The following is a 25,446-nucleotide window of genomic DNA, read 5'->3' as shown; positions in this document are numbered from 1 at the left end:
CAAGGCCTGTGGGGTCTTCCTGGACTAGGGAGTGAACCTGTGTGCCTTGTTTTGGCAGGTGTATCCTTAACCACTGGACTGCTTCCCTGGTGGCTCAGACGGTAAAGAATCCCCCTGCGATGCAGGAGACCTGGGTTTGACCCCCCTCCCTTGCTTTGCCTGCCTGCTTGTGTCCTTCACAAGCATCTTACACTATTAAATCCACTTCTTACCTATCACGTTGCCTCTTGTTGAATTCTTTCTGCACCAGGGCTAAAGCATCTGAGCTTCAGCAAGGCCTGTGATCAGGTGTGACTTTCAGCTGGGAGACTGTGGGTTTGAGTCCCATTTGAGGCATGTGGCTTCAATTCCGTTCAGAAACAATTTCCTGGTCAGATTTTCCTCAGTCTGCCAGAACCGTGGGAAGTCCCAACTTGTTATGAATTCAAGATGTTACTGAGAGCAAAATAATTCTCAACAGTGAATTTTCCCATGATGTTTATGAGGTGTGAAGGAAAATAAAAGGAAGCCTCAGGAAAATGGTGTTGGGAGGCCAGAAGGGGGAGCTCTCACGCAGTACACTCAAGGTCAATGACAGGAAGAACTGTCCTTTACAGGCCCCAACAGAAGAATCATCAGTTACAGGCACCAAGAAGAAAAGATGTACCTTGCATCGCATACAGGAAATCAACTACCCCAGGAACTTTGCCAATGAGAAACTGTCATCACCTGAACTCTCACTTTTCTCCGATGGATTTTCCTAAAACAATGCCTCTCAACTTCCTCCTTTTTCTCTGTAAACTAATGACCCTCTCCTTTAAAAAAATGATTATTTATTCATTTACTTGGTTTTTCCAGTAGTCATGTATGGATGTGAGAGTTGGACTATAAAGAAAACTGAGCGCCGAAGAATCGATGCTTTTGAACTGTGGTGTTGGAGAAAACTCTTGAGAGTCCCTTGGACTGCAAGGAGATCCAACCAGTCCATCCTAAAGGAAATCAATCCTGAATATTCATTGGAAGGACTGATGCTGAAGCTGAAACTCCAATTCTTTGGCCACCTGATGCGAAGAACTGACTCATTTGAAAAGACCCTGATGCTGGGAAAGATTGAAGGTGGGAGGAGAAGGGGACGACAGAGGATGAGATGGTTGGATGGCATCACCGACTCAATGGACATGAGTTTGAGTAAACTCTGGGAGTTGGTGATGGATAGGGAGGCCTGGTGTGCTGCAGTCCATGGGGTCGCAAAGAGTCAGACACGACTGAGCGACTGAACTGAACTGAACTGAACTGATTTATTTTGGCTGCATTGGGTGTTTGTTGCATCATGGGCTTAGTTGCGGTATGTAGAATCTTAGTTCTCCAAGCAGGGATTGAACCCAGTCCCTTTGTATTAAGAGCACAGAGTCTTATCCACTGGACCACCAAGAAGTCCCGTTGTCTGTTTTTTTCTTTTTTTTTTTTTTAAATCATTGGACTTGCTTATGGTTTTTGCTGTAGCTTGCGTGTCCTGAATAGCAATTCCATGCCATTCCCCTATAAGCCCATCTTTGCTGGTAAAATAGATGTTTTATTTTTAAGGTCAACAGAGGTGCTAGGCTTGCGTTCTCGGAACAGCCCTATAAAGCCTGCATGGTTTTATTCCATTTTACAGTGAAGCACAGAACCTGGGAGCAGTCACTCAGCCAATGATATCTGTCAGACTGCACAGCCCATTCCAGCTTGACCGGACCTTTCAGCTATCCCAGAATTTCCAAACTGTAGCACCTCCACCCTTTGGGGCCAGATCATTCTAGGGGCTGTCTTGAACATCACAGGACATTTGGCAGCATCCCTGGCCTCCACTCACTAGATAACATAACAGCCTCCACTCCCACCACACGTGATTCATTGTAACAATTAGCAATGCCTCCAGGGACTTGCCTGGCTGTCAGCAGCTGAGACTCTGAGCTCCCATCGCAGGGAGCCCTTTTAGCCCCTGGTCAGAGAACTAGATCTCACATGCCACAACTAAGACCCAGCACAGCCATATAAATAAATGAATACATAAATAAATATTTTTTAAAACATCTCTAGGTGTCAACAAATGTCCAAAGGGGGCAGGGTCGCCTCCTAGTTGAGAATCACTGCGCTAATGTGTTACCCTGCTGTTATTGGGCTGACTGGTTGCCCTTACAGAGACATGTGCAAGTCCTAACCCCCTAGAACCTGTGACTGTGACCTTTTTTTGGAAAAAGGGTCTTTGCAGATGTAATGAAATTAAAATTTCATGATACGATCATCCTGGATTATCTAGGTAGGTCCTAAATCCAACAACAAGTGTCCTTGTAAGAGGCACAAGAGATACACACACAGGGAAGCAATGTGAAGATGGAGGCAGAGATTGGACAAAGGTGGCCACAAGCCAAGGAATGCCTGGAACTGGAGGCAGGAGGTAAATGCCCCCCCCGCCCCCACCCAGAGTAAAGGGATCAGGGATTCATTCCCCGTGGACTGAAACTCCAAGACAAAAACAGCAGGACAATTAAAGGAGGAGGCTGGGCCCTGCCCAGACCACATATTTCTTATTCTCGAAGTCAGGAGAACTTCCCGACCACACATGTGCAGAAAGACTCTTTAGAAGTCAAAGAAGGTGATGTGAAGGGATGCTCTACGCCTTTTCAGTAGAATCCATCTTGGCTAAGAGATGCGTATGCACACATGGGAGGATCCTGAGATAAACCAAACACGGACTGCAAACCAGGAAATCAAAATGACTGGCCAAAGGAAGCCCAGAAGAAATGCCCCCTAAAAGTAATTCAACTACCACAAGGGTGCAACTCAGCAGCTCTTTCTGTCTCTGAGTCTGGCCATGTGCCTATCCACATGTCGGTCAGATCAATCACTCTGTCGTGTCCAACTCTTTGCGACCCCATGGACTGCAGCACGCCAGGCTTCCCTGTCCATCCCCAACTCCTGGAGTTTGCTCAAACTCATGGCTATTGAGTCGGTGATGCCATCCAACCATCTCATCCTCTGTCAACCCCTTCTCTTCCTGCCTTCAATCTTTCCCAGAATCAGGGTCTTTTCTAAGGAGTCAGTTCTTCACATCAGGTGACCAAAGTACTGGAGCTTCAGCTTCAGCATCAGTCTTTCCAATGAATATCCACATGTACTGTACTCTTTTTCTCTTAATAAATACCTTGTTTCACTACTTTCCATCTTTGTGGGAACTCTTTTATGCAAAGCCGAAGGGCCAGGGCCTTGTCACTGACCACCAGTCCACTGGCTAAGATTTGGTGGTCTCCCACTGACCTGGCCTCAATCTCCAGCTGGGAACCCAAGCTCTGCTTCAGGCTGTTGCTCGCTGAGGACACCTGAGGTCAGAACCACCAGAAATTGAAAGAGACAAGAAAGGACACCTAGAAATTCCAGACGGAGTGAAGTTGCTGACACTGATTTTTGAGCCCGGCTTCAGGAAGAACTGTGAGACAATACACTCCTGTTATTTTTTTTAATTTTTTAATTTTTTTGCATCTGACATCACATTTATTTTCAGGATAATGAAAGTGTTAATCGCTCAGTCGTGTTTAATGCTTTGCCACCCCATGGACTGTAGCCCACCAAACTCCTCTGTCCATGGAATTCTCCAGGCAAGAACACTGGAGTGGGTTGCCATTTCCTACTCCACACTCCTGTTATTTTAAGCTACTCAGTCTGTAGGAGGTTGTTATGGCATCCCCACTGAACTAATCCCTCTACTGTGGTGGGCACTTGAACTTGGCTGAGACAAACTACTCTCTCCCCCACAGTGCTCATGTTCTATTTATAGCGCAGTTCGCATGCTGTGATGGTCCACTTATTTATTTCAACCTATGCTTCACTTCTCTTCTGCCAAAAAGTTCCAATAATTCTCTCTGCTGAGGCCTCCAGACCCCTGTGGCTACCTGGGGAAGGGAGACACCTATCTTTCTGTGTCCCCCACCTACTGTGTGCCTGTTCATCCCCCAGATGAGAAGCGCCCACGAAACTTTGTGCATGGCGCCCTGGGAGGTGATCACCCAGAGGGCAACCAATGTGCCTACGTGAGAGGTGACCCATCCAAGATCACCCCACTGGAGAGGCTCAGAGCCTGCTTTGAAGCTGAAGCTTGAGTTCTGGTCCCCTTGTCCAGGTCTCGGTTTCCCCTTCTGTGAAATGGGGACAGGACTTTTCCTTTACTGGTCATCTGGAACCATGGAGAACTGCTGTTTTTGGAACTGGGAATTATTCAGATCTTAGGAAGGGAAAGCTGCCATGTGTTGTGTGATGTCCCTGGGGGTGTGTGGAAGCCCTTATGTAAAGAGATTTAAAAAAAGGGCTTCCCAGGTGGCGCTAGTGGTAAAGAACCTGCTTGCCAATGCAGGAGATGTAAGAGACGTGGTTTGATCCTGGGTCCGATGCCTGGGTCAGGAATATCCCTTGGAGGACGGCATGGCAACTCACTCCAGTATTCTTGCCTGGAGTATCCCATGGACAGAGGAGCCTGGTGGGCTACAGTCTATAGGGTTGCAAAGAGTTGGACGCGACTGAAGCGACTTACCAGCAGCAGCAAGGGTAAAAAAAGAACCCTGCTCACTGAAAATAGCTTGGGTCAGTGCTAGGGAAATGGTCCCTCCACTGGAGTACCGGCACCATCTTAAGAAAAAGGTGGGTCTCCAGAGCCGTTAGGATTTGGGGGTTGCTGACTGAAGACCCAGAAGAGTGTCTCCAGTAGCCATGGGAGGAGTTAGAAGAGATTGTTATGCAGCATGTGGGATCTTAAGTTGCTCCACCAGGGATGAACCCTGTGGAAGCACAGAATCTTAATAACTGGACCACCAGGGAAGTCCCATGTGTACTACTGATATTTAGTCAGGGCTCAGTAAACTTGGAAAGATGGGGGGAGGAGGAGAGAGAAGAAAGTGGACGAAGAATCGGGGAGGAGGGAAGGCCACAGGATGGGAGGAGAAAGGGAAAAGGAGTGGGTGGAGGAGGAGATGGTGAGCAAATGGGGAGTGGAGGAAGGCTAAGGGAGGGGGCGGAAAACTTGAAGAAGGGAAGGAGAATGGGGGAGGGCGATCGATGGGTAGGGGGAATCAGGGCAAGATGGAGAAGAGGGAGAAGTTTAAGGAAGACTGGAAGGGGAACAAGCTCTCTGCCCACATTTGTGAAAGAATGAATCTCAACTCCAGCTAGTGCAACAGTGTCAAGCCTCAGTTTCTTTACCTGCAAAATGGGGTGATCACAATAGCGCTATCTGGAAGGAAAAGAGTAGCTGCTGTAGTTTTTGGGCATTGCTGATCCCTAGCTGAGAAAGTCAGGGACCAATGGCTGGCTCCCGGCCTGTCCTCCGGATCTGTCTCCTCGTCCCCATTGCACCCACCCTAGGCAGCCTGCAGGGACCAATGGCAGCATGTGTGTTGGGGGGAGGGCCTGCCCAGTCCTGTCCTCTAAATGGTGCTGGAAGCAGACGCTGGCTGCCTCCCAAGGAGAGAGCTGAGAAGGTCGGCCAAGCAGGGAAGAAACAAGCAGGGGTGGAATAGGCAGGGGGGCAGACGAAGGGGGAGCTTGGAGAGAGGGTTCCAAGGCAGAAGCCCACATGGGCACAATGCAATTGCAGCAGGCCCCATGAGGCTGCAGAACCAGAAGCCCCAAGAGGAGGTCCTCTGTCTTGGCCTCACTGTCGGTGCCCGCCTCCTACCTGAGCGTCTGGGAGCCCACGACCGAGCAGCCAAAGCCTGAGGATCTGTGAACGGCTCCAGGTCAGCCAGGGAACAAGGTGGTGAGCAGTGAGGACAGCACTAGCCCTCACCTGATCAGTTGGAGGGCTTTAGGGTCTCTAGGTGAGCATTTAGGACTCTGGGATGCAAATAAAGGACTCTGTGGAGCTTCTTGTGGAAGGATGGGGACCTGGTGTGTGGATTTTTTTTCCTCCCTGGGGAGCTGGGGTGTTATTGAGACTAAACTCACAAGATTTGGAGACTCATTCGTATTTGGGAGTAGTTGTGTCCCTTTAAGACTGAGATAGGGGTTGGATTCCCTCGCAGATCAGTCTCAGTTGGTGAAGAATCTGCAGTGCAGGAGACCTGGGTTCGATTTCTAGGTCGAGAAGATCCCCTGGAGAAGGAAATGGCAACCCACTCCAGTATTCTTGCCTGGAGAATCCCATGGACAGAGGAGCTTGGCAGGCTACAGTCCATGGGGTCGCAAAGAGTCGGACACGACTGAGCGACTAAACCAACCACCCAGGGGTTGGATATTCTGGGGCCCCTAAGCTGTGAGTTTAGGGCTCCTCAGGTTCCTGGAACGTCTGTTTAAAACCGAAGAGGCATTAAAGATTGGATTTAGAACAAGCTGGGCCAAAACCCAGTACAGGTAGGCCCTGAGTATAAACTGGGACTTCATAGTCCCCGGGCGGTTAGAATTCAGTTTGCCATCTAGGGCTTGGGCCAGGAGCGCCGGGGAGCCACGCCTCTTGGCTGAGGGACGCACAAGTTTTCCAATTACCAGGCTGGGAGGGGAGCTGGGAGCCTGGCGAAGTTTGGTCTTGGAGACCACAGCCGTCCTTGCCAGGGCGTTCTAGCCCCCGGGTCTCGTTGGCAGTCGTCACTCTGGCCAGAAACCCCTCTCTATGGTCCCGGCCTCCGGTACGGGGCGGGCCTCTGCTGTGCCGCAGAGGGGCTCTAAGTCAGGTCGGAAGAGAGCTTGTCTGGGAGGGCAGGTGGGGCGGGGCCTAGGGTACTAGGTGGGCCCGGGGGGTGTTGACTGCCAAAGCCTGAGGGCGGGGTCGGTAGCTGGTGTGGAACTCAGGCCTGGGAATACCGGCTAAACCCAGGACCGGGGGCGGGGCTTGAGACCCAGGGGCGGGGCCTGATTCAGAGTGGGGCGGGGCCATGGGACTAACCTAGGGCCGGACCTGGTCTAGAGCGGGCAGGGCTCTGGAACAGTGCTTGGCTCTGGCCCAACCTGGGGGCGGGGCCAAGTGAGTGGCGGAGGCGGGTAGAGGCGGGACCTAGAGGAAAGCCGCCCAGGACCAGGGTCTGTGGTGGGGCCAAGGTGGAGCCTAGGCTTGTGGGTAAGTCGTTAAGGTGGAGCTTGGGTTCAGGGTACCGCCGCTCAATCGAGGCATGGGGCGGGGCTCGCCAGTGACTGACGGAACAGAAGACTGTGTCGGGGGCGCGGAGATACACTAATGATTGGCAGAAAAGCCTGGGCCGGGCTTGAAGCAGGGAGGTCTGGGACGGGGCGGAGCCTGTCCGAGACACGTCCAATCCCAGACATCGGGGTGGGGCCTGGCTCGAAGCGGGAGCGGAGCTCGATCTGGGGGCGGGGTTGGGTCGGTCGTGAGGCGGGGCCCGGGCTGCCCGCGGCCTCAGAACTCTCCGCCTCCCCAGGATGCGGGCTCCAGGTGCAGGTTCGGCTTCCGTGGCCTCTCTGGTGTTGTTATGGTTGCTCGGACTGCCATGGACCTGGAGTACGGCGGCGGCGCTCGGCGTGTACGTAGGCGGCGGCGGCTGGCGTTTCCTGCGCATCGTCTGCAAAACCGCGAGGCGGGACCTCTTGTGAGTGCAGCCCGGGCCTGATCCAGGGGCTGGGGTCGGGGGCGGGCTGAGTGTCCACGGGGTCGAAGAGAGGGGGGCTGCAAGGGCGGCGTGAAGACAGGGGAGAGAGGTTTTGGAGACTGGGAGGCGGGGTTTGGGTGAGGGCGGGGCTAGGGGCGGTGCTGGGACGGAAAAGAGTGGATTGGGGACTCTGAGGGCACCTGGAGGGGTCTTTGGAGGGAGATGAGTAGGTTTCAATGCCCTTGAGACTGAGTGGGTGACTTCAGGGAGCTGCACGACAGCTTGGGGGTATTAGGACTGCGAGTAGGACTTCCGGAGAGCTGAGACTGATGGAGGGGGAGCTGTGCGTCTTAGGGGGGCGGGGGTCTCTATGCGGCTTTGGTGACTGGGAGGACTGGGGACTCTTCAGGGACTCTGGTAGATCCCTAGGGGGCTGTCAGGGGAACTTTCTCGGGGAAGATGAAAGGGCTTTCTGGGGAAAGTGTAAAGGGTTTTTAGGGTCTTTGAAGGGTGTTTGTCTCCTCAGGGCCATTTACAGGTTTCTCTGTAGTTAGAATGCTGTTTGAGAGTTTGAGATCTGTGCGTGATTTTGGGGGTTGTTCAAGGCCTGCCGAGAGGTTGCTGTGTATTCCAAGGCTTGCTTAGAGGTCTCTGGTGACTATCTCTAGGGAGGGTTCATAGGCATCCTTGGAAGGCCTCTGGGCTGTCTCTGAGGGCCTTGCTCAAGAGAAGCTGTTGGTAGTCCTTCTGCGGTGAAATAACTGTTTCTGGGCATTCCACCAGAGCAAGTCTTAGGAACAGCCTCCACGTGGAAGTCCGTGAACACTTGCTATGGGTCTGCCAGTCTTGGTGCCCGTGAGAAGATGGGAGGACTAATCCATTGTAAAGATAAACTGAGTTCTGTGAGCCACAGGGATGGTGTGGAGTTGGGAAAAGTTCCTCTGCTAACTGACTGGTTCTGAACCTTTCAGAACCCGTCCTTTCCTTTCTACACCCTGGTCCCTGCCCCTGGTTTTCTGACATGCGGCTCGGATTGGTGCTCTCTGCTCACACAGTTTCCACGACCTCTACCCGCTGCAGTAGAAAAGACTCAGTCCCTAGCTGTGTCCTTGGCGTTCTGCCATTCTATTGCCTGCCCACTTGCCACTCCCCACATCTCCATAGGTTCACCCGGCCCCCAGATCAGCTTGCCTTATCAGGCTCAGGCTGCTTCCTCTGCCTGGAACATGTACGTGTGTGTGCTCTGTCGCTCCGTGGTGTCTGACTCTTTGCGACCCCCTGGGCTGTAGCCCACCAGGCTCCTCTGTCCATGGGAGTCCCAGGCAAGAATACTGGAGTGGGTTGCCATTTCCTTCTCCAGGGAATCTTCTTGACCCAGGGATCAAACCCGAGTCTCCTGTGTCTGAAGGATTCTTTAGCACCGAGCCACCTGGGAAACCCACGGGTCCTCTTTTTTTTTTTTTTTTTCCACCTGGTGATGCCTTATGATGTTGCCTCCCTCAGAGGAACCTTTGCTGAATTTTCCTAGGCAGCACTCTCCCATGGCTCCTTGTTGCTCTAAGAATCTAGACCACGTGAGCTTTCTGACCTTGTCCCCAACCTCCTGTCTTCTTTGTCACTCTTCCCACTATACTGGCCTCCATGCCATTCCTAAACGGTCCTATTTATTCAAGCCCCAAGGCCTTTGCACTTGCTGTTCCCTTTGCCCAGATCACGGTTCCCTTGCTCTTTATTTTCATCATGGGTTAAATGTCACCTCCTCAGACAGCCCTCCCCTGACCCTGGGTCTCTGTAGACCCTCCTACCTTCCTGCTTTCTGGGAAAAGAGCCAAGATTGACGCAGGGCTCCCTCTGTGTGAGGCACCCTGGGAATCATGACTTCTTCAAGTCCTCCCAGCCACCCTGGGAGGTCTGTACTGTCTTGTTCCATCTCACAGATGAGCAGATTGAGGTGCAGCATGGTTTGGTCACTTGCCCAAGGTCACACAGCTGGCCGATACAAGGGGCAAGATTTGAACCCAGACAGTGTGGCTCCAGAACTTGACTTGTAACCACGAGCAGCATCAGTCACTTACAATTATCTTGTGTGTCTGCTTTCTTGCCTTTTAATTGTGGGGTCTCTTTCCCCCCAGGACTAACCTGTGGGCCTGGTGGGGGCGGGCAGCACAGACTGTGCCACTGTGGCCCTGGCCTCCTCCCATCAGGGTGGCACCCAGAAAGTGCACAGAATATATTTTTTGCCTGACAGACCTTTCCCCACCTCCTTCCTTGGACTTGCCTAGGCCCCAGCTCTGCTCTGCGGGGCAGGGGCTATCGGTGCCCAATCCTGTCTGCCCTGGAACAGGGTAGGAGCTGAGTCCACTCTGAATCCCCGACACAGAGCTTGGCACACTTTCTGTATGGAGGCAGCTTGGAAGATGGTCGCACTTTCTGGTCTTCATAGCTTTGTATGATCCCTTTGCTTTGAGTGTGGGGTGGACCTAGTGATTCACTTCTTTTTTTTTTAGTTCATAAATGTTTATTACCAAATTGCTGAAAGCTTTTAAGAGAAAAGATAAGAGGATTTCCTTAAACCTGGAAAAACAAAATACAAAAGAACCAGCAATGTTTTCAACAAAAAATCATAAAAGATTATAATCATCTTCATCAGTTCATTCAGTCCTATGCAATTAGTTTTTGATCTTCATCTTTTGTTAGCAGTTTTATGAATCTAGTTTTTCTTTAGAGTTCTATAAATCCTTACCCAGTTGATGTTATGATCTTAAAGTTACCATAAACTTGTATCCTAGAGTACTTGTCAGAATCCTTTTTAGAAATTTCTCTGAAGAAGGAACACTCTTGTAGGAACACTTTTGGAAAAGCCTCAGAGAAAAGCAATAACTGTAAATGTCAAAAGACTTAAAATGCCATGGCTAAAGATCTGATTAGAGTTCATTACAGTGTAGTTGACAGGGAAATTTGGTTATTTCTATTATACATAGCACTCTAAGACAGTAACTAGAATTATGACTGGTAATATTATCAGTTATTATTATATTATTATTATAAATAGAATATCACTATATGTATTATAATGTTTTATCACAACATTGCCAGATACTAAAGTATATTATATTTCTAGGAACGTCATATAATTTTAAAAATACTTATATACCTATATAAATACAATATAAAGAAAGCTTAGTATTTTTACTTCTTAATGCTTCTTCACATGTAATTTAACATATCAAATAAGTCTAACTAGTTTAACATCTCTATTTTTATGAGAAGAGAGAAAAAAATCTTTTGCAATATGCTAGGGGCTCTCTAAAAAAATCCTAAAGTTAGTTTGAGGTCAAAAAGACTTCTTTGAGAATTTCATTTTTGGGAAGTTTGTAAAAAAATATTAAAAGGTTTAAAAACACTTGCTCATATAGGGTCATAGGACACTGTGAAACAATACTAATATATTTAACCAAAGTGGCAAAGACTTTACAGGCAACTATAGGTTGCATAGCTAATGATTCACTTCTGATGAACAGAATATAGCAAAAGCAATAGGATATTATTTCTGAGATTAGGTCATCAAAGACTGTGGCTTCCATCTGGGGTGCTCTTTCGTGGGTCCCTTACATGGCAGTCAGTAAGGCAGCTCTCTGGAGAGTTTCACATGAGTGAACTTGGAAGTGGATTCTTTCCCAGTGAAACCTTGAGATGATCACAGGCCCAGCCAACACCTTGATTTAGAGAGAGCCAGAGCCAGACCACACAGCTAAAATGCTCCTGAATTCCTGAAACTGTAGGTAATGAATGTTTGTTATTTCCAGTTGGTAACTTTGGGTGTAATTTGTTACACAGCAATAGCTAACTAATGCAGCTTGTCATAATACCCACCACCCACTCCATACCAGTGTTCTAGAGTTCTCACAGTCTTGTAAGGAAGGAATGCTTACTAATCCCATTTGATCATTGACGAACCAAAGCACAAACAGGGCAGGTCACTTGCCTAAAAATGCATAGCCAGGGAGGGGCAGGGCTCTAGAGTCTGTTCTTAGCTGCTGTGTTGTGCTGGAGTAGTGGTGGAGGCTGGCTGCCTTTAGATCTGAGGTTCAAAAATATTTAAGCACCCTGCCCCAGTTCTTCCAGCTCTCCTCTATTTTCATCATGAAATCTGATCACATTCATCCTTGTTTATTTCTTCCTGCCCCGGTGCCCTGGAACTCAGGGTGAAAACAGGAGGGGGCAAAAGGAACAGAGGGACAAGAAGAAGTCTCGGGAAGGGTCCAAAGGCAGACAGTGGCCTCTTTGTCCTCAGAGTGGGGGTGGCTTGTGCTGCTGCCAGGGAGGGCGGCCCAGGCATGTAGCTGGAGCCCAGCGCTGGAGTCCACTGCCCGCCCGTGGGTGTGCTCCGGAGAGGGCTGCGAATGCTCGGGTAACGTGAGCACGAGCCCCTGCGGCCTCAGTTCGCATTTCTTTGCTGTGTTGTCTGTGGACAGGAAGCACCCTTGTGGGGGCTTTTTCTTAGGGTTCCCACCCTCACTGTTAACCCGCTGCCCACGGCTGTCACACTAGTGTCCCTTCATGGGGTCTTTGGGGTACCCTATTGAATTCAGCGCCGAAAAATTGATGCTTTTGAACTGTGGTGTTGGAGAAGACCCTTGAGAGTCCCTTGGACTGCAAGGAGATCCAACCAGTCCATCCTAAAGGAGATCAGTCCTGGGTGTTCATTGGAAGGACTGATGCTGAAGCTGAAACTCCAGTACTTTGGCCACCTCATGCGAAGAGTTGACTCATTGGAAAAGACCCTGATGCTGGGAGGGATTGGGGGCAGGAGGAGAAGGGGACGACAGAGGATGAGATGGCTGGATGGCATCACCGACTTGATGGGCATGAGTTTGAGTAAACTCCGGGAGTTTGTGATGGACAGGGAGGCCTGGCGTGCTGCGATTCATGGGGTCGCAAAGAGTCAGACACGACTGAGCGACTGAACTGAACTGATTGAATTCATCCATGGGAAGCTCTTAGAGGAGAGCTGGGCACCAAGTAGGTGCTCAGACTTGGTGGTATCAGGCAGTCAGTGGGTCCCTCAGTGGTTGGGAGCTTGGCGGCTGGAGCCAGAGGACCTAGCCCGTGAAATATCACCCTCTGGGTCTCCGTTCCTTCGTCTGGAAGAATACACCTTGTACAGCGCCTCTCCTTCAAGAAAGCATGAATTGAGCACCTGCTGTATGCAGCATGGGCACTTGGCCTGCCACGTGGTACATGTTGAATGTTGCCCTCAAGCTTTGGGGCAAGCTTGAGCAGCAGCAGAGGAACCCTGCCAGGGGGCCTGGGTCTGGGTTGTTCTGTCCTCTACTTGTTGTGTGACCTTGGGTATGTTAATTCACCTCTCTGAGCCCCCACCTCATCCACCATCTGACATGGGCATTTTATTTATTTATTTATTTTTTTCTGACATGGGCATTTTAGAATGCTACTTTGAAGGGTGGCTGTAAGGTCACTCAATAAACACTGAGGAGGACGCTCATCGTAGCAACTCTATTTATTAGTCGAATGGTCAAGATATCAGGATTTGACCAGGGAGTTGAGTGTATAAACAGCTAACTTTTGACATTTTACATTTTCAGTTATTTTTTTGTAGTGATTAATACATAACAGGTACAAAATTCAGATGTTAGAGAGAGGTTTGCAGTGAATGTTGCCCTCTCTGGACTGCCTGCAGCCCTGCAGTTCCCCTCCTCAGGGGTGTCTTATGTCTCTTTTCCAAGATATAGTTATGTAGGGGCTTCCCTGGTGGTCAAGTGGCTAAGACTCCATGCTCCCAATGCAGGGGGCCTGGATTTGATCCCTGGTCAGGGAACTAGATGCTACATGCTTCAACTAAGAGTTCTTAGGCCACAACTAAAGAACCTGCTTGCTGCAAACAAAACCTGGTGCAGCCAGATAAATAAATACATATTTTGAAAGAAAAATATATGCAGACCTTTTGTTCTTTATTAAAGGTATTTGGCCACACCCCGTGACTTGTGGGACCTTTGTTCCTCAACCCAGGGTCAAACCCATGCCCCCTGCCTTGGGAGGCAGAGTCTTAATCACTGAATGCTGGGGAGTCCCAGACCTCTTGTTCTTGGTGCTCACCAGTGGCCACACATTCATCATCATTTTCTTCACCTTATGCTTGCTTCCTTCTCTCTAACACTTACACTTGAAATTTTCACTTTTATTAAAGTCATGCAAGGTTCAAGATTCTAAGCCTTCTACCTCAAGTGGCAGCTGCCTGCTCAACCTTGATCCACATTTTCTCTTCTCTATCAGGAGTGATTCTTACCTCTTGTTTGAATCTCCAAATGGCTTATGTGACAATATCTGCATTTTTTCACTTTGAGAGCTGGTCTGTCATCTCCCTCTATGGAAGATGAGGATTCAGCATCCCTTTATCCCCCTGTCCTTATTTTCTTTCTGTTTCTGCACATGTTGTACACATACCCACCGCCCCCATACATACCCAGACATACATGTTTTTCCATTCCTTCATTGTCCCAATATTATCACAGTAGATTCTCATCATCTGTTCTACAAAATTGCTGCAAACATTGAATTAGCAAATACTGAACCATTGTTCCTAGGGAAAATACAGGGTTAGGTTCCTGAGAGCCTCTGATCACAACATTTCCATCAACCAATCAATACATAATCTTGTTTTATGCGTGTTCTATTTAAAGACACCTCCTATATACTGTTTATTACAACTGAACTCACTGCCAACAACATTATAACTCATGCCTGAATAAAACTTATCTAACATGTACATCTTCTCCAGAAGGCACATCACAGCCTTCTTGTGCTTAGGATCCCTAGACATCATTTCAGCATTATGTGTAGGACCCCTTTTAAACAGAAAAATCATCAACAAAAAGCAAAAAGCTTACAAAAACTGTGGTGTATGTGGTGTTTAGTAGACTGCCAAAAGGATGCTTGTTTATAATATGAGCTAAACAACTTTATGTATTTTCTCTGGAGTTATTGATTGCCTTTGTATTTGTTAGTTCTATGTATTTATCTGTACTTCAAGCTCAAACTGCACACATTTGTCTCTCTCTCTTCTTATGTTTATAGTATCAGATGGGCTTTCAATTTCATCTTTTTAGAGAAATCTCTGTTCTAGCCTCCAATCTGTCCAAACCGTGCAAATTGCCCTTTCCACCTGGTATGTAACCATCACCCCAGCCTTGCTCCTAGCCATCTTCCTGAGGACTAGCATCACTTTTCTCTGGGGCTGGATACCCTGTTTCCTGAGTTCCTGGTATTCAAAAAATTCAAAAATTCAATGTTTGCAGTTCCTCCTCTTTGATTTGCTCTTTTAGTTAGTTGGAGCACATCTTTATTAGTTTTGGGAGAAATGATGCATGGGAATTTAAGTTTTTGAGACCCCCCCCCCCCATATATGAAAATATCTTTATTTCCACCCTCACACTTGACTGATGGTCTGGGTATAGACTTCTAGTTTGGATATTATTTTCCTTCAAAATTGAAGGCATTTCTTATTTTCTTCTCACATCATGGTTATTAGTGAGAAGTCTAAAACCTTCTGGTTCCTGATCCTTTATAGTGGCCTGTATTTTTGTTTTTCTTTCTGGCAGCTTGTGGGATCTTTTCAAGAGAGTGGGCTATTTCCATCCATTGTATGATCTGTTGGTGGGGTTTCAGGTCAAGGAAGTTTTTTTAATGCTGTCATTGGTGATTTCCTCACCTTTGCTTCCTTTGTTCTTAGAACTCCTGTTATTGAGTGCCTGGAACAATGTCTAGCTTGATAACTATTTGTTGAATATGATGTTGGATCTTCTGGACTGATGCTATAATTTTCTTTTCTCTTTTATTTTCCATCTCTGTCTTTTTATTCTACTTTCTATGATATTTCTTCAAATTATTTATAACCCTTCTATTAATATTTAATTTATGCTCACATTTAAAATTTTTATTATGATTATCATTTGTTATTAATAAACTCTTTTATTGATCTTTTAATTATTATTTCTTCTTTTTTATAAAGACTTCATTTTTTTATTATCAGTTTTAGGTTTACAGAAATTGAGCAGAAAGTATTATATACTCCCTTCCTCTCCCCTGCAGTTTTCTCTATTTTTAAGATCTTGTATTGGTATAGTACACTTGTCACAATTGATAAGTCATTATTGATACCTTACTATTTACTAAATCCATATTTTTCACTAGGGTCATGTGGTATGTTGTATATTCTATGGTGCCCTCACATTTAAATTTTCCAGGATCTTTTTTTTTCTTCATTCCCTGAAAGCTTTTTTTTATAGCATTCTATTCTTATTTCATGGATGCAGTAAATCTTCTTACATCATCAGGGATATTAATGACTTTATTAGGTTTTTTTTTTCCTGTTTGCACAATCTTTTTTTCCTCAAAGGTTTTCTTCTTTGTTTAGTTTAGTCTCCATCATCCCTGTTAGAGGAGATCCCCAGGAGTCTGGTAGTCTTTGGTTATAAAGTCAATTAAAAGCTCTCAGCATGAGTGTGGGTAAGGGGTGAGGGATCTTGTCAACTGAGCTTCATTATGAGGGTCACCTGGCCAGGTGGTGCTTTGGGGAGACCTCAGTGCAGTGTCTTTGGGTCTTTCCTCTGGGCCTGGTCACATTTTCCCATTGGAAGCTCTTCTGGTCTTCTGCCTGGGGTAGAGAACCCACCAGCAGCATCCCAGGAATGCAGAGGGGGAAGAGGGCTGGAAGCTCAGTATCTGGCAGGGGAATGTTAACACCCATTTGCAGGAAGGTGTCCCACCCAGAAACCATCCTGTGGTTGGATGTTCAGTCTCCTCCTGGGTGGCAAAGGGGCCACTTTCTTTTTAAACTTTATTTATTTATTTATTTATTATTTTTGGCTGTGCTGGGTCTTCCTTGCTGTGTGGGCTTTTCTCTAGTTGTAGCAAGTGGGGGGGCTGCTCTCTAGCTGCTGTGTGTGGGCTTCTCATTGCAGTGGCTTCTCTTGTTGCAGAGCACAGGCTCTAGGGCGCGGGCCTCAGTAGTTGCAGCACATGGGCTCAGTAGTTGTGGCTCCTGGGCTCTAGAGTAGTAGTCACAGCACAGGGGCTCAGTTGGTCCATGGCTTATGGGAATCTTCCTAGACCAGGGATCGAACCCCTGTCTCCTGCACTGGCAGGCAGGTTCTCTACCACTGGGCCAGCAGGGAAGCCCTGATTGAGATACTGACATATCATTCTGTTGGTTTCAGGTGGGCAACATAATGATTTGCTATTTGCATAAAGGTTTCTCCCGCTATACAAAAATAGAGCTTTCCTGTGAAACTGTTCAGAAGCCAAAAGGATGTAATGCAAAGAAGTAATTACCTTAGGATGCATCTTGCTAATGGATGCACAGAATAAATTGAGATAAAGGTCAGATGCTCACAGAGTTCAAAGCTATAGTTGCTTGATACTGGGATGCCAAGTGTATTTAGTTCCAGGGTAAGGGGCTTGGTGGTGCCTCTCTCGCTCCTTTGGGTTCATGCTGCCCCTGTAACAGCTCCCTGAAAAACAAACACTGGAGGCTGTTTTCACATTTTGCCTTTTACCGTAAAAGCGAAAGTCCTCTTTGGATTTCTTTCGGTTAACAAAAACAGGTACTCATTTAGGTCTTTCACATAAGTGAAGAGGCATTAAAGTGAATTTTGAGGAGTAGAGTGCATTATGTATATTATGAAATGATTACATTATATATATTATATCTTGTATATTATGAAATGATTAACCACAGTAAATCTAGTTAACATCCATTACCATACAAAATGACAAAATTTTTTTTTCTTATGATAAGAACTTCTAAGATCTACTCTCAGCAACTTTCAAATATGCAATGAGGTATTATTAACTATAGTTGCTATGTTGTACATGCATCCTCATGACATTGATTTCACAGAGGGAGATTCTTAATTTTATTTTATTTTTTGGCCATGCCATGTGGTATGTGGGATCTTAGTTCCCTGACTTGGAATGGAATCTGCACTCCCTACATTGGAAGCACAGAGTCTTAACCATTGGACCTCCAAGGAAATCCCAGAAGGGGTTTCTTAAACAGATTTCTTTCAATCCTGCAGCCCAGGATTCTGCTTTCTCCCACCTCCTAGAGCCCCCACCTCTTATCTGCTGTTTCCCAGTTTTCCACAGTGAGGTGATTCGGTCTCTGTGCCCATCTTACCAGTGAGTGCACACTTTTTTTTAAAAAAAAAATCCCTTTTGGGACTTTCCTGGTGGTCCAGTGGTTAAGACCCCACACTTCCACTGCAGCGGGCACGAGTTCAACCCCTGTTCAAGGAACTAAGATCCCACATGCTGTGTGGTGCAGCCACAAATAAAAACAAAAAAATAAACCCTTTACTAGCTGTTTGGGGGGATGCAGGGAGGTGTGATGACCAGTCAGTGCCTGGGTGCCCAATCAGCTAGCTACCTTTGCTAAGAGGTCAGCACTGACTTTTCCCGTTTACCTTCAGGGTCCTTCCTCATTCCTCGCAGTGGGGGTACCATTCTTGTGTGCAGCTTTCTGTTGTAACTTCCAGCTGATGTTCCTACTGCAGGATGTTTGGATTCCTTCCTATCTTCTGCTCAAAGCTTCCCAGGTGGCTCAGTAGTGAAGAATCCACCTGTCAATGCAGGAGCCGCAGGAGACCCAGGTTCGATCCTTGGGCCAGGAAGATCTCCTGGAAAAGGGAATGGCTACCCATTCGGATATTCTTGTCAGGATAATCCCACGGACAGAAGCCCCTGGTGGGCTATAGTCCAGTGGGTCACAGAGTCAGACATGAACTGAGCACACATATCCATCTTCTGCTCACTGGAAGCTACAAATGAATAATGCGCCATCATTTCCCCCATGTGACTTTAATGTGCCAAAATCAATCCATAAGTTAGTGGCGTGATTCAGAGCCATGGAGAGAGATTTCTGAGCCCGCGCTCTTTCTACCCAGTCCTTGCTTCACTCTCTGTTTTCCCCCGTGGGCCTTTGCTCTCTATAAACCTGCCAATCTCCTTTCTGCCTTCAGGTCTTTGCACTTGTGGAGCGCTCCATCTGGAATTCTTTCCCTCGAGCTTAACCTATGGCTGATTCCTTCTTATCCTTCGAAGTTCAGTGAAAATGTTGCTTCTTCAGGCAAGGCTCCCCTGTCCCTGTGGGTGAAATCTGGTCCACATCAATCTTGTTTGCTTTTTTCTTAGGAAACATGTCCTGGCTTGTGTTTGCTTTCTCCATGATTATTGACTGTAGGCCCAGGGTGGCAGGGCTCACCCCTACCTTGGTCACCTTGTGTCCCCGTTCCTGTCATGATGTCCAACATGTTGCAGTCCTTCATGGAGGTGCGCTGCACATGTGGATCAGCTCCTCTGGGGAGGTGTTCTCTGTGAGGAGGCTTCGGCTGCAAATAGTGGGGATCCCAATTAGAAGTGGCGTCAATAGTAAAGCACGTTTATAGCCACATGCAGTGGGGTACTGGAACATGAGATGGCTTCAGGCTGATCAGTTTGTGTTCAGCATGTTCTGTTGACCCAGGTTCCTTCTGCCTTTCTGCTCTGGCATCCTTGCTGCAAAGCCTTGGTGTCTCCAGTTGGTTATCCTCATGGTCTCAGATTGGCTGCTGTGGCTCCAGCCATCACATGCTGACAACTTCCTTGGACAGAAGAAAGGAAATACGGGACTACCATGTCCCAGGTTGCAGGGGGTGTGAAAGGAGCTATTGTGATGGCAGGGGCTCTGTGAGATGGGCACTGATGGAGTCAGAGCCAGATTTCCAGAGCTCTGAACACTGGGCAGAAGAGTCTTATGTTCCCAGGGAATGGTTTTGAGTAGGGAAGCACCCCAGCCAGGCTGACCTGCAAAGAGGAGGATGGTGGCTTGGTGAGGAGGATTTGGGGCAGCCAGGCAAGAAGTGCTCTTGTTCCCAGATAGTGGGAATGGAGACACACACCCCTCTCTCCCCTTGAATGGGGCACAGGGGTGAGAGCAGTAAGGAAGACAACCAAAGTTTGGAGATGAAGCAGTGTGTGTTAGTTTCCTGTGGCTTTCAGAACAAAGTAGCACAAACTGGGTGACTTACAACAACAGAAATTTATTTGTGGAGGCCTGCAGTCTGAGTCTTCCCAGGTGGCACAAGTGGTAAAGAACCCACCTGCCAATGTAGGAGACACAAGAGACGGGGATTCAATTCCTGGGATGGGAAGATCCCCTGGAGAAGGAAGTAGCAAACCAATCCAGTATTCTTGCCTGGGAAGTCCCATGGACGGGGGAGACTGGTGGGCTACAGTCCACGGGGTCACAAAGAGTCAGACGCGACTGAAGCGACTTAGCACACACCCACAAAGTCTGAAGTCAAGGTGTGGGTAGGGCCTTCTGGAGGCCCCAGGGAGAATCTGTTCCATGCCTCTCTCCTAGCTTCTAGTGGCTTCCAACAATCCTTGGCGGTTCCTTGGCTTGTGGTTGCATCACTCAGTCCAGTCTCTGCCTCCACCTTCACATGGCCTTCTTCTCTGTGGCTGTGTCTCCTCTTCTGTCTCTTAGAAGGACACTCGTCATTGGATTTAGCTGTGCTTAGTCGCTCAGTCATGTCTGACTCTGCAACTCCATGGACTGTAGCACGCCAGGCTCCTCCGTCCATGGGGATTCTCCAGGCAAGAATACTGGAGTGGGTTGCCACGCCCTCCTCCGGGAGATCTTCCCAACCCAGGGATTGAACCCAGGTCTCCCGTATTGCAGGTGGATTCTATACCATCTGAGCCACCAGGGAAACCCATTGGATTTAGGGCCTACCCTAAATCCAGGAGGATCTCATCTGAAGATCCTCAGCCTTGTTACATCTGCAGAGACCCTTTTTCCACATAAGATTTTATTCACAAGTTTGGAGGGTCAGGACTTGCATGTGTCTTTTGGGGGCCACCATTCACCCCACTATGTACAGGGTGGGGCCTGGCCCAGGGTGGAGGTGGGAGACTCGGAGGAGGGGCCTGCACTGTTTCAGGTGTGTGATGTGGGGCCTTGGCCGTGCTGGTGAGATCGTCAGGCTCCCGCTAGTCTTCAACGGAGAAAGTAATTGGTTGTACCCAGCCTTGAGGACCTCCTGGAGACCACACCCCATCTGGGCTTCGGGATGCCGGGGTCACTGTGACGTGCTGTGAACACATCAGGCACTTTTTGTGTCCTCTGGAGCCCACAGCATAGTGAGGGAGAAGAACACTTAGGCAGGAATTAAGGAAATAATTTAAACATCAGAAAGGGACAGGAAGGGGACTTCTCTGGGGGCTCAGCGGTGGAAGAGCCAAGCTGCCTGTGTGGGAGATACAGGTTCAGTCCCTGGTCTGGGAAGATCCCACACGCTGTGGAGCGACCAAGCCCGTGCTCCAGGGCCCGGGAGCAGCAGCTACTGAAGCCCTGCCCCTAGAGCCTGTGCTCTCCAAGAGGAGCCAGCGCCACTAGCGTAGCCCCTGCTCACCTCTGATAGAGAAAAGCCCGAGCAGCAATGAAGACCCAGCACAGCCAAAAATGAAAATAAATAAATAAAATTTATTCTTAAAAAAGAGAGCAAGTGACACAAAGAATACAGCATGAAGGGGGGAGTCAGGGTTCATGCTTGACTATTTCAGCCAGGGCGGTTGGCAGGGGGCACCCCGCACAGGTGCTCAAAGAAGAAGGAACCAACCTTGCAAAGCCTAAGAAGGAAGACCTGCTCCAGGCAGAGGGGGCACCAGGTGCAAAGTCTGGAGGCAGGACCCTCCTGGGCAGAGTGATGATAAATCCCTCTTATTCAGTCCTTTTACTTGGTCGGGCACTTAATACACTTGACAGGTATTAGGGCAGGAGTCCTATTGTTTCCCCACGTACAGAGGCATTGCCACTCTGGGCCTCGCTTCCTGTTTGTAAACAGGGTGATGGCAGGACCTACACTTTGCTGAGCTGCAGAATACTTTAGAGGTTGTGATGCTTAGCCTTCTGATCCCAAGTAAGGAAACTGAGGCCCAGAGAGGGCAGGATCTGCCCGGGTGCCACAGTGGGTAGGTGGTACCAAAGCTTCAACTCCAGGCCACTTCTTTCCTCCGGGCTCTGCTGGAGCTCGGAGCTCTGGGACAGACTTGAGGAATCAGTGTTTGCACAAGACTCTCAGGTGATATCTTGCCCCATCTCTTAGTCGCCTTGGGGATTTCTTGTGCTGGCCTCCACTCTTGGAACTTGTCTGTTCCTCTTTCCTCCTTGCAGGGTGGGTATGAGTCAACTCTGGGAGCCTGCCTGGTGGCTCAGATGGTAAAGAATCTGCCTACAATGCGGGGGACCTGGATTTGAACCTCGGGTTGGGAAGATCCCCTGGGGAAGGAAATGGCAGCCCACTCCAGTATTCTTGCCTGGAGAATTCCATGGACAGAGGAGCCTTGAGGGCTACAGCCCATAGGGTCATAAAGAGTCAGACATGACTGAAGCAGCTGAGCATGAGTCAAGTTGCTGGGCAGATAAAATGCTAATTCAATTCTGATTTCTTATTGATAGTGCATACCTCCCTGAGGACAGGATAGCAGCAGAGTTGATTGAGAATGTAAGACATGTCAGGCCCTGTCCTTAGAAGTCTCCATCCATCTCTTTTATCCCCCAGTGACCTGGAAGGCACAGAATCTTATTGTCTCCATTAACCAGGAGGCCCTATGCAGGATGTACCCACCAGGGTCCTCTGTATGAGTGTCCTGGGGCTGCTGTTACAAATTACCACAATCCTGGTAGCTTAAAACAAAAGGAACTTGTCTCAAAGTCCTGGAGACCAGAAGCCAAAATCAGTTTCTGGGGACTCCAGGTGTCTTTGGCTTGTGGCTGCATCACTCCAGTCTCTGCCTCTGTCTCCACAGGGTTTTCTCCCTTGTGTCTCTGTGTTCTCCCTTCTTCTTCTTCTTTTTTAAGATCAATACTTCTTGGCCATGTGCATCACTAGCATGCAGGATCTTAGTTCCCCAACCAGGGATCGAACCCACACCCCCTGCAGTGGAAGTGCACTGTCTTCACCACTGGACCACCAGGGACGTCCCTCTCTCTTCTTATAAAGATACCTGTCAGTGGATTTAGGGCCCACCTAGGCAATCAGGAAGACCTCATCTCATATTTATCTTAATTATATCTACAAAGACCCTGTTTCAAAATAAGGTCACAGTCTGAGGTTCCAGGTACACATGAATTCTGGGGACACGTTTCCACAACTACAGTCACATAGAAGAGACTGGGTTGCATTCAAGTCAGCCTGTGGGACATTAGCATTATCCTTACATTCTAGGCCCTATCTCTAGTGCTGGAATTACAGCTCTGGACACAATAGACAGATAGACAGACAGATGGGGTGCCTGCTGTCATGGAAACAGACTTAGGAAACCCACAAAGGAAGAACTGTGAAACCCACAGCTTCAGATTGCGATGATTGCTCTGAAGGAATAAAACCGTATGGAAGTGGGAACTGGGAGTGTATTTACCCACTGTTACCCACTGCTATGTAACAGATTACCCTTGAGCCTCAATGAGGGGCCTAGGGCAGAGTACTCCAGGCAGTGGGAGCTGTGCCAAGGCCCTAGGGTGGGAGCCTTTGACTTGCTGAAGATCAGGGAAGGAGGCAAGAGCGAGCTGGGGGAATGAAGGGTGAAGAGGTGTCAGATGCATGGGGCTGGTCCATGCCGGGCTTCCCAGGTCACAGGGAAGGCATTTGATCAACAAAACAATGGGAGCCTTTGGAGAGTTAAAGTATTATTTTTTTTAATTGATTTTTAATTTTTTTTAACTTTTAAGACTTTAGGGAATTCCCTGGGCAGTCAAGTGGTTAGGACTCCATGCTTCCATTGCAGGGCACCCAGGTTTGATCCCTAGTCAAGGATCTAAGATCCTGCAAGCCACATAGTGTGGACAAAAAAATAAAAATTAAAAAATTTTTAATTTTTAAAATGGAAACATATTAAAATATTTTATTTAATTTTAAAATTTTATTTTAAAAAATTATGTATTAAAAATTCTACTCTGGAAAATTCAAGGCTGCAAAAGTAGAAAGCATAATGTAATAAGCCCACGTGGCCAACCCCCCAGCCTTCGTGATCTTCATATGATTGTTTCCTCATCTCCACCCACTTCCTCCTCTGTCTAAATCTCAGTGGCACGTATTTTCATCTGTTAGTTTCCCAGAATATATCTCTGGAAGGCAAGGACTCCCTTTTTTAACCTTGCCACAGATAGGCTTCACGAATTTCAATAATTTTTGTTGTAGTAAAATGCGTATAATTTACCATCAGCAACATTGAATACATTCACAATGTTGTGCAACCGTTAGCTCTAATTCCAGAACATTTCCATCACCCCAAAAGGAAACCCTGTCCCCATTAGCAGTCATTCCCCATTCCCCCTTCCCCAGCTCCTAGTAACCACCAGTCTGCTCTGTCTTCATGGATTGTTTTTGAGGCGTAATTTACATATAATAAAATGTACCCGTTCTAAGTGTTCAAGTGGGGCTTGGGGTATCACACCCAGGTTACCACCACCATCAAGATATAGAACATTCCTGGGCTTCCGTGATGGTCCAGTGGTTAAAAATCTGCCTTGCAATGCAAAGGATGCCGGTTCAATCCCTGGTCCAGGAAGATCCCACATGCCGAGGGGCCACATGCGCCACAACTGCTGAGCCTGCACTCTGGAGCCCTTGAGCTGCAACACCCGGAGCCCACCTGCCCTGAAGCCAGTGCTCCAAAGCCAGAGGAACCACTGCAGTGAGAAGCCTGTATACCTCAGACAGAGAGCGGCCCCTGCTAGCCACAACCAGAGAAATCCCGTGTACAACAAGACCCGGTACAGCCACAAATACATACATAAATAAATATTTGTAAAAGTTGGATCGATCATTTAAAAAGATATGGGACATTCCCATCTCCCCAAGGACCTCCCCTGCCCCTTTGCTGTTAGTGTCCCTGCCCTCCGCCCCAGGCCCCACTGATCTGCCTTCTTCCACTTGATCAGGTCACCTGTCCACAATAGGTGCTCACTGTTTCCAGGATGAGTGATGGAAACTGTGCCTTCGTACTGGCTGCCAGGAGGGGACAGGATTCTGGGCTCCATGTTCAGGGATGTGAATACAATCATTCAACCTCTGTTTACAGAGCACCTACTATGTGCCAGGCTCCTGGTCAGATGCAGAGGGTGTTGCTTCCTCTGGGCCCCCTCACCAGGTTGCTGCAAACAGCGGCTTTGAGAGGGGAACGCTCCAATTGGAGATGTTCACTTACAAGGATCCATTCAGCCACCAAGAGTAACAGAGCAGGCACTCAAAGGGACCTGGTGGGCAGGACTCTGCCCAGGACCCCTTGTCCTCGCTCTTCACATCTGTCCCCATTGCTGGCCCCTAGACAGAGAGGCCTTGCCCCAAGACCTTATTCATGTGTGGCTGCCCCTGCCTTTGCCAAGGATCTGACCAGGGCCTGACCAGCTGCTCCCTTTGGTTGCGAGGTTCAGACCTGGCCTGGGAGCCCCAGACCCTCTTCCCTTCCTCCAAGTGTCCCATGCGATTATTTGTGGCAGGCTCACTATACTCCAAGAGGATGAACCTTGGTCTGTCTCCTCCACTGCTGTTTCTCTTGGGCCTAGAATGAAAAAGACAGAAGCCCTGTCTACCAGGAGCAGGGAGAGACAACTCAGAGGCAACTGGTGAATGAGTAAACTGCATTTGGCATTTGTGTGTATACGTGTGTGTGTGTGTGTTAGTTGCTCAGTCATGTCTGACTCTGCGACCCCATGGACTGTAGCCTGCCAGGCTCCTCTATCCATGGAATTCTCCAGACAAGAATACTGGAGTGGGTTCCCATTGCCTTCTGCAGAGGATCTTCCTTACCCGGGGATTGAACCCAGGTCTCCTGCATA

General features: G+C 48.3%; 1 protein-coding gene across 7 annotated transcripts in view; it reads left to right on the top strand.

The window, feature by feature from the left end:
• The first annotated feature begins 5,485 nt into the window (after positions 1-5,485).
• Positions 5,486-25,446, top strand: part of SLC27A1 (solute carrier family 27 member 1) — a 36,186-nt gene continuing 16,225 nt past the window's right edge. For 2 of the 7 annotated variants that reach the window (XM_043911026.1, XM_043911021.1), the window contains exons 1-2: positions 5,486-5,825; positions 7,377-7,544. In XM_043911026.1, coding sequence (XP_043766961.1) covers positions 7,378-7,544 — 167 coding nt within the window. In that variant the 5' untranslated portion in view covers positions 5,486-5,825; position 7,377. Of the gene's footprint in view, positions 5,826-6,629; positions 6,675-6,934; positions 7,058-7,376; positions 7,545-25,446 lie in introns of those variants that run through there. The other 5 variants (XM_043911023.1, XM_043911025.1, XM_043911022.1 and 2 more) reach the window with 5 other exon arrangements.

The sequence above is a fragment of the Cervus elaphus genome, chromosome 9 (assembly GCF_910594005.1).
Source record: "Cervus elaphus chromosome 9, mCerEla1.1, whole genome shotgun sequence".
In the NCBI taxonomy this organism is placed as follows: domain Eukaryota; kingdom Metazoa; phylum Chordata; class Mammalia; order Artiodactyla; family Cervidae; genus Cervus; species Cervus elaphus.
This window is presented reverse-complemented; position numbering and strand designations above follow the sequence as displayed.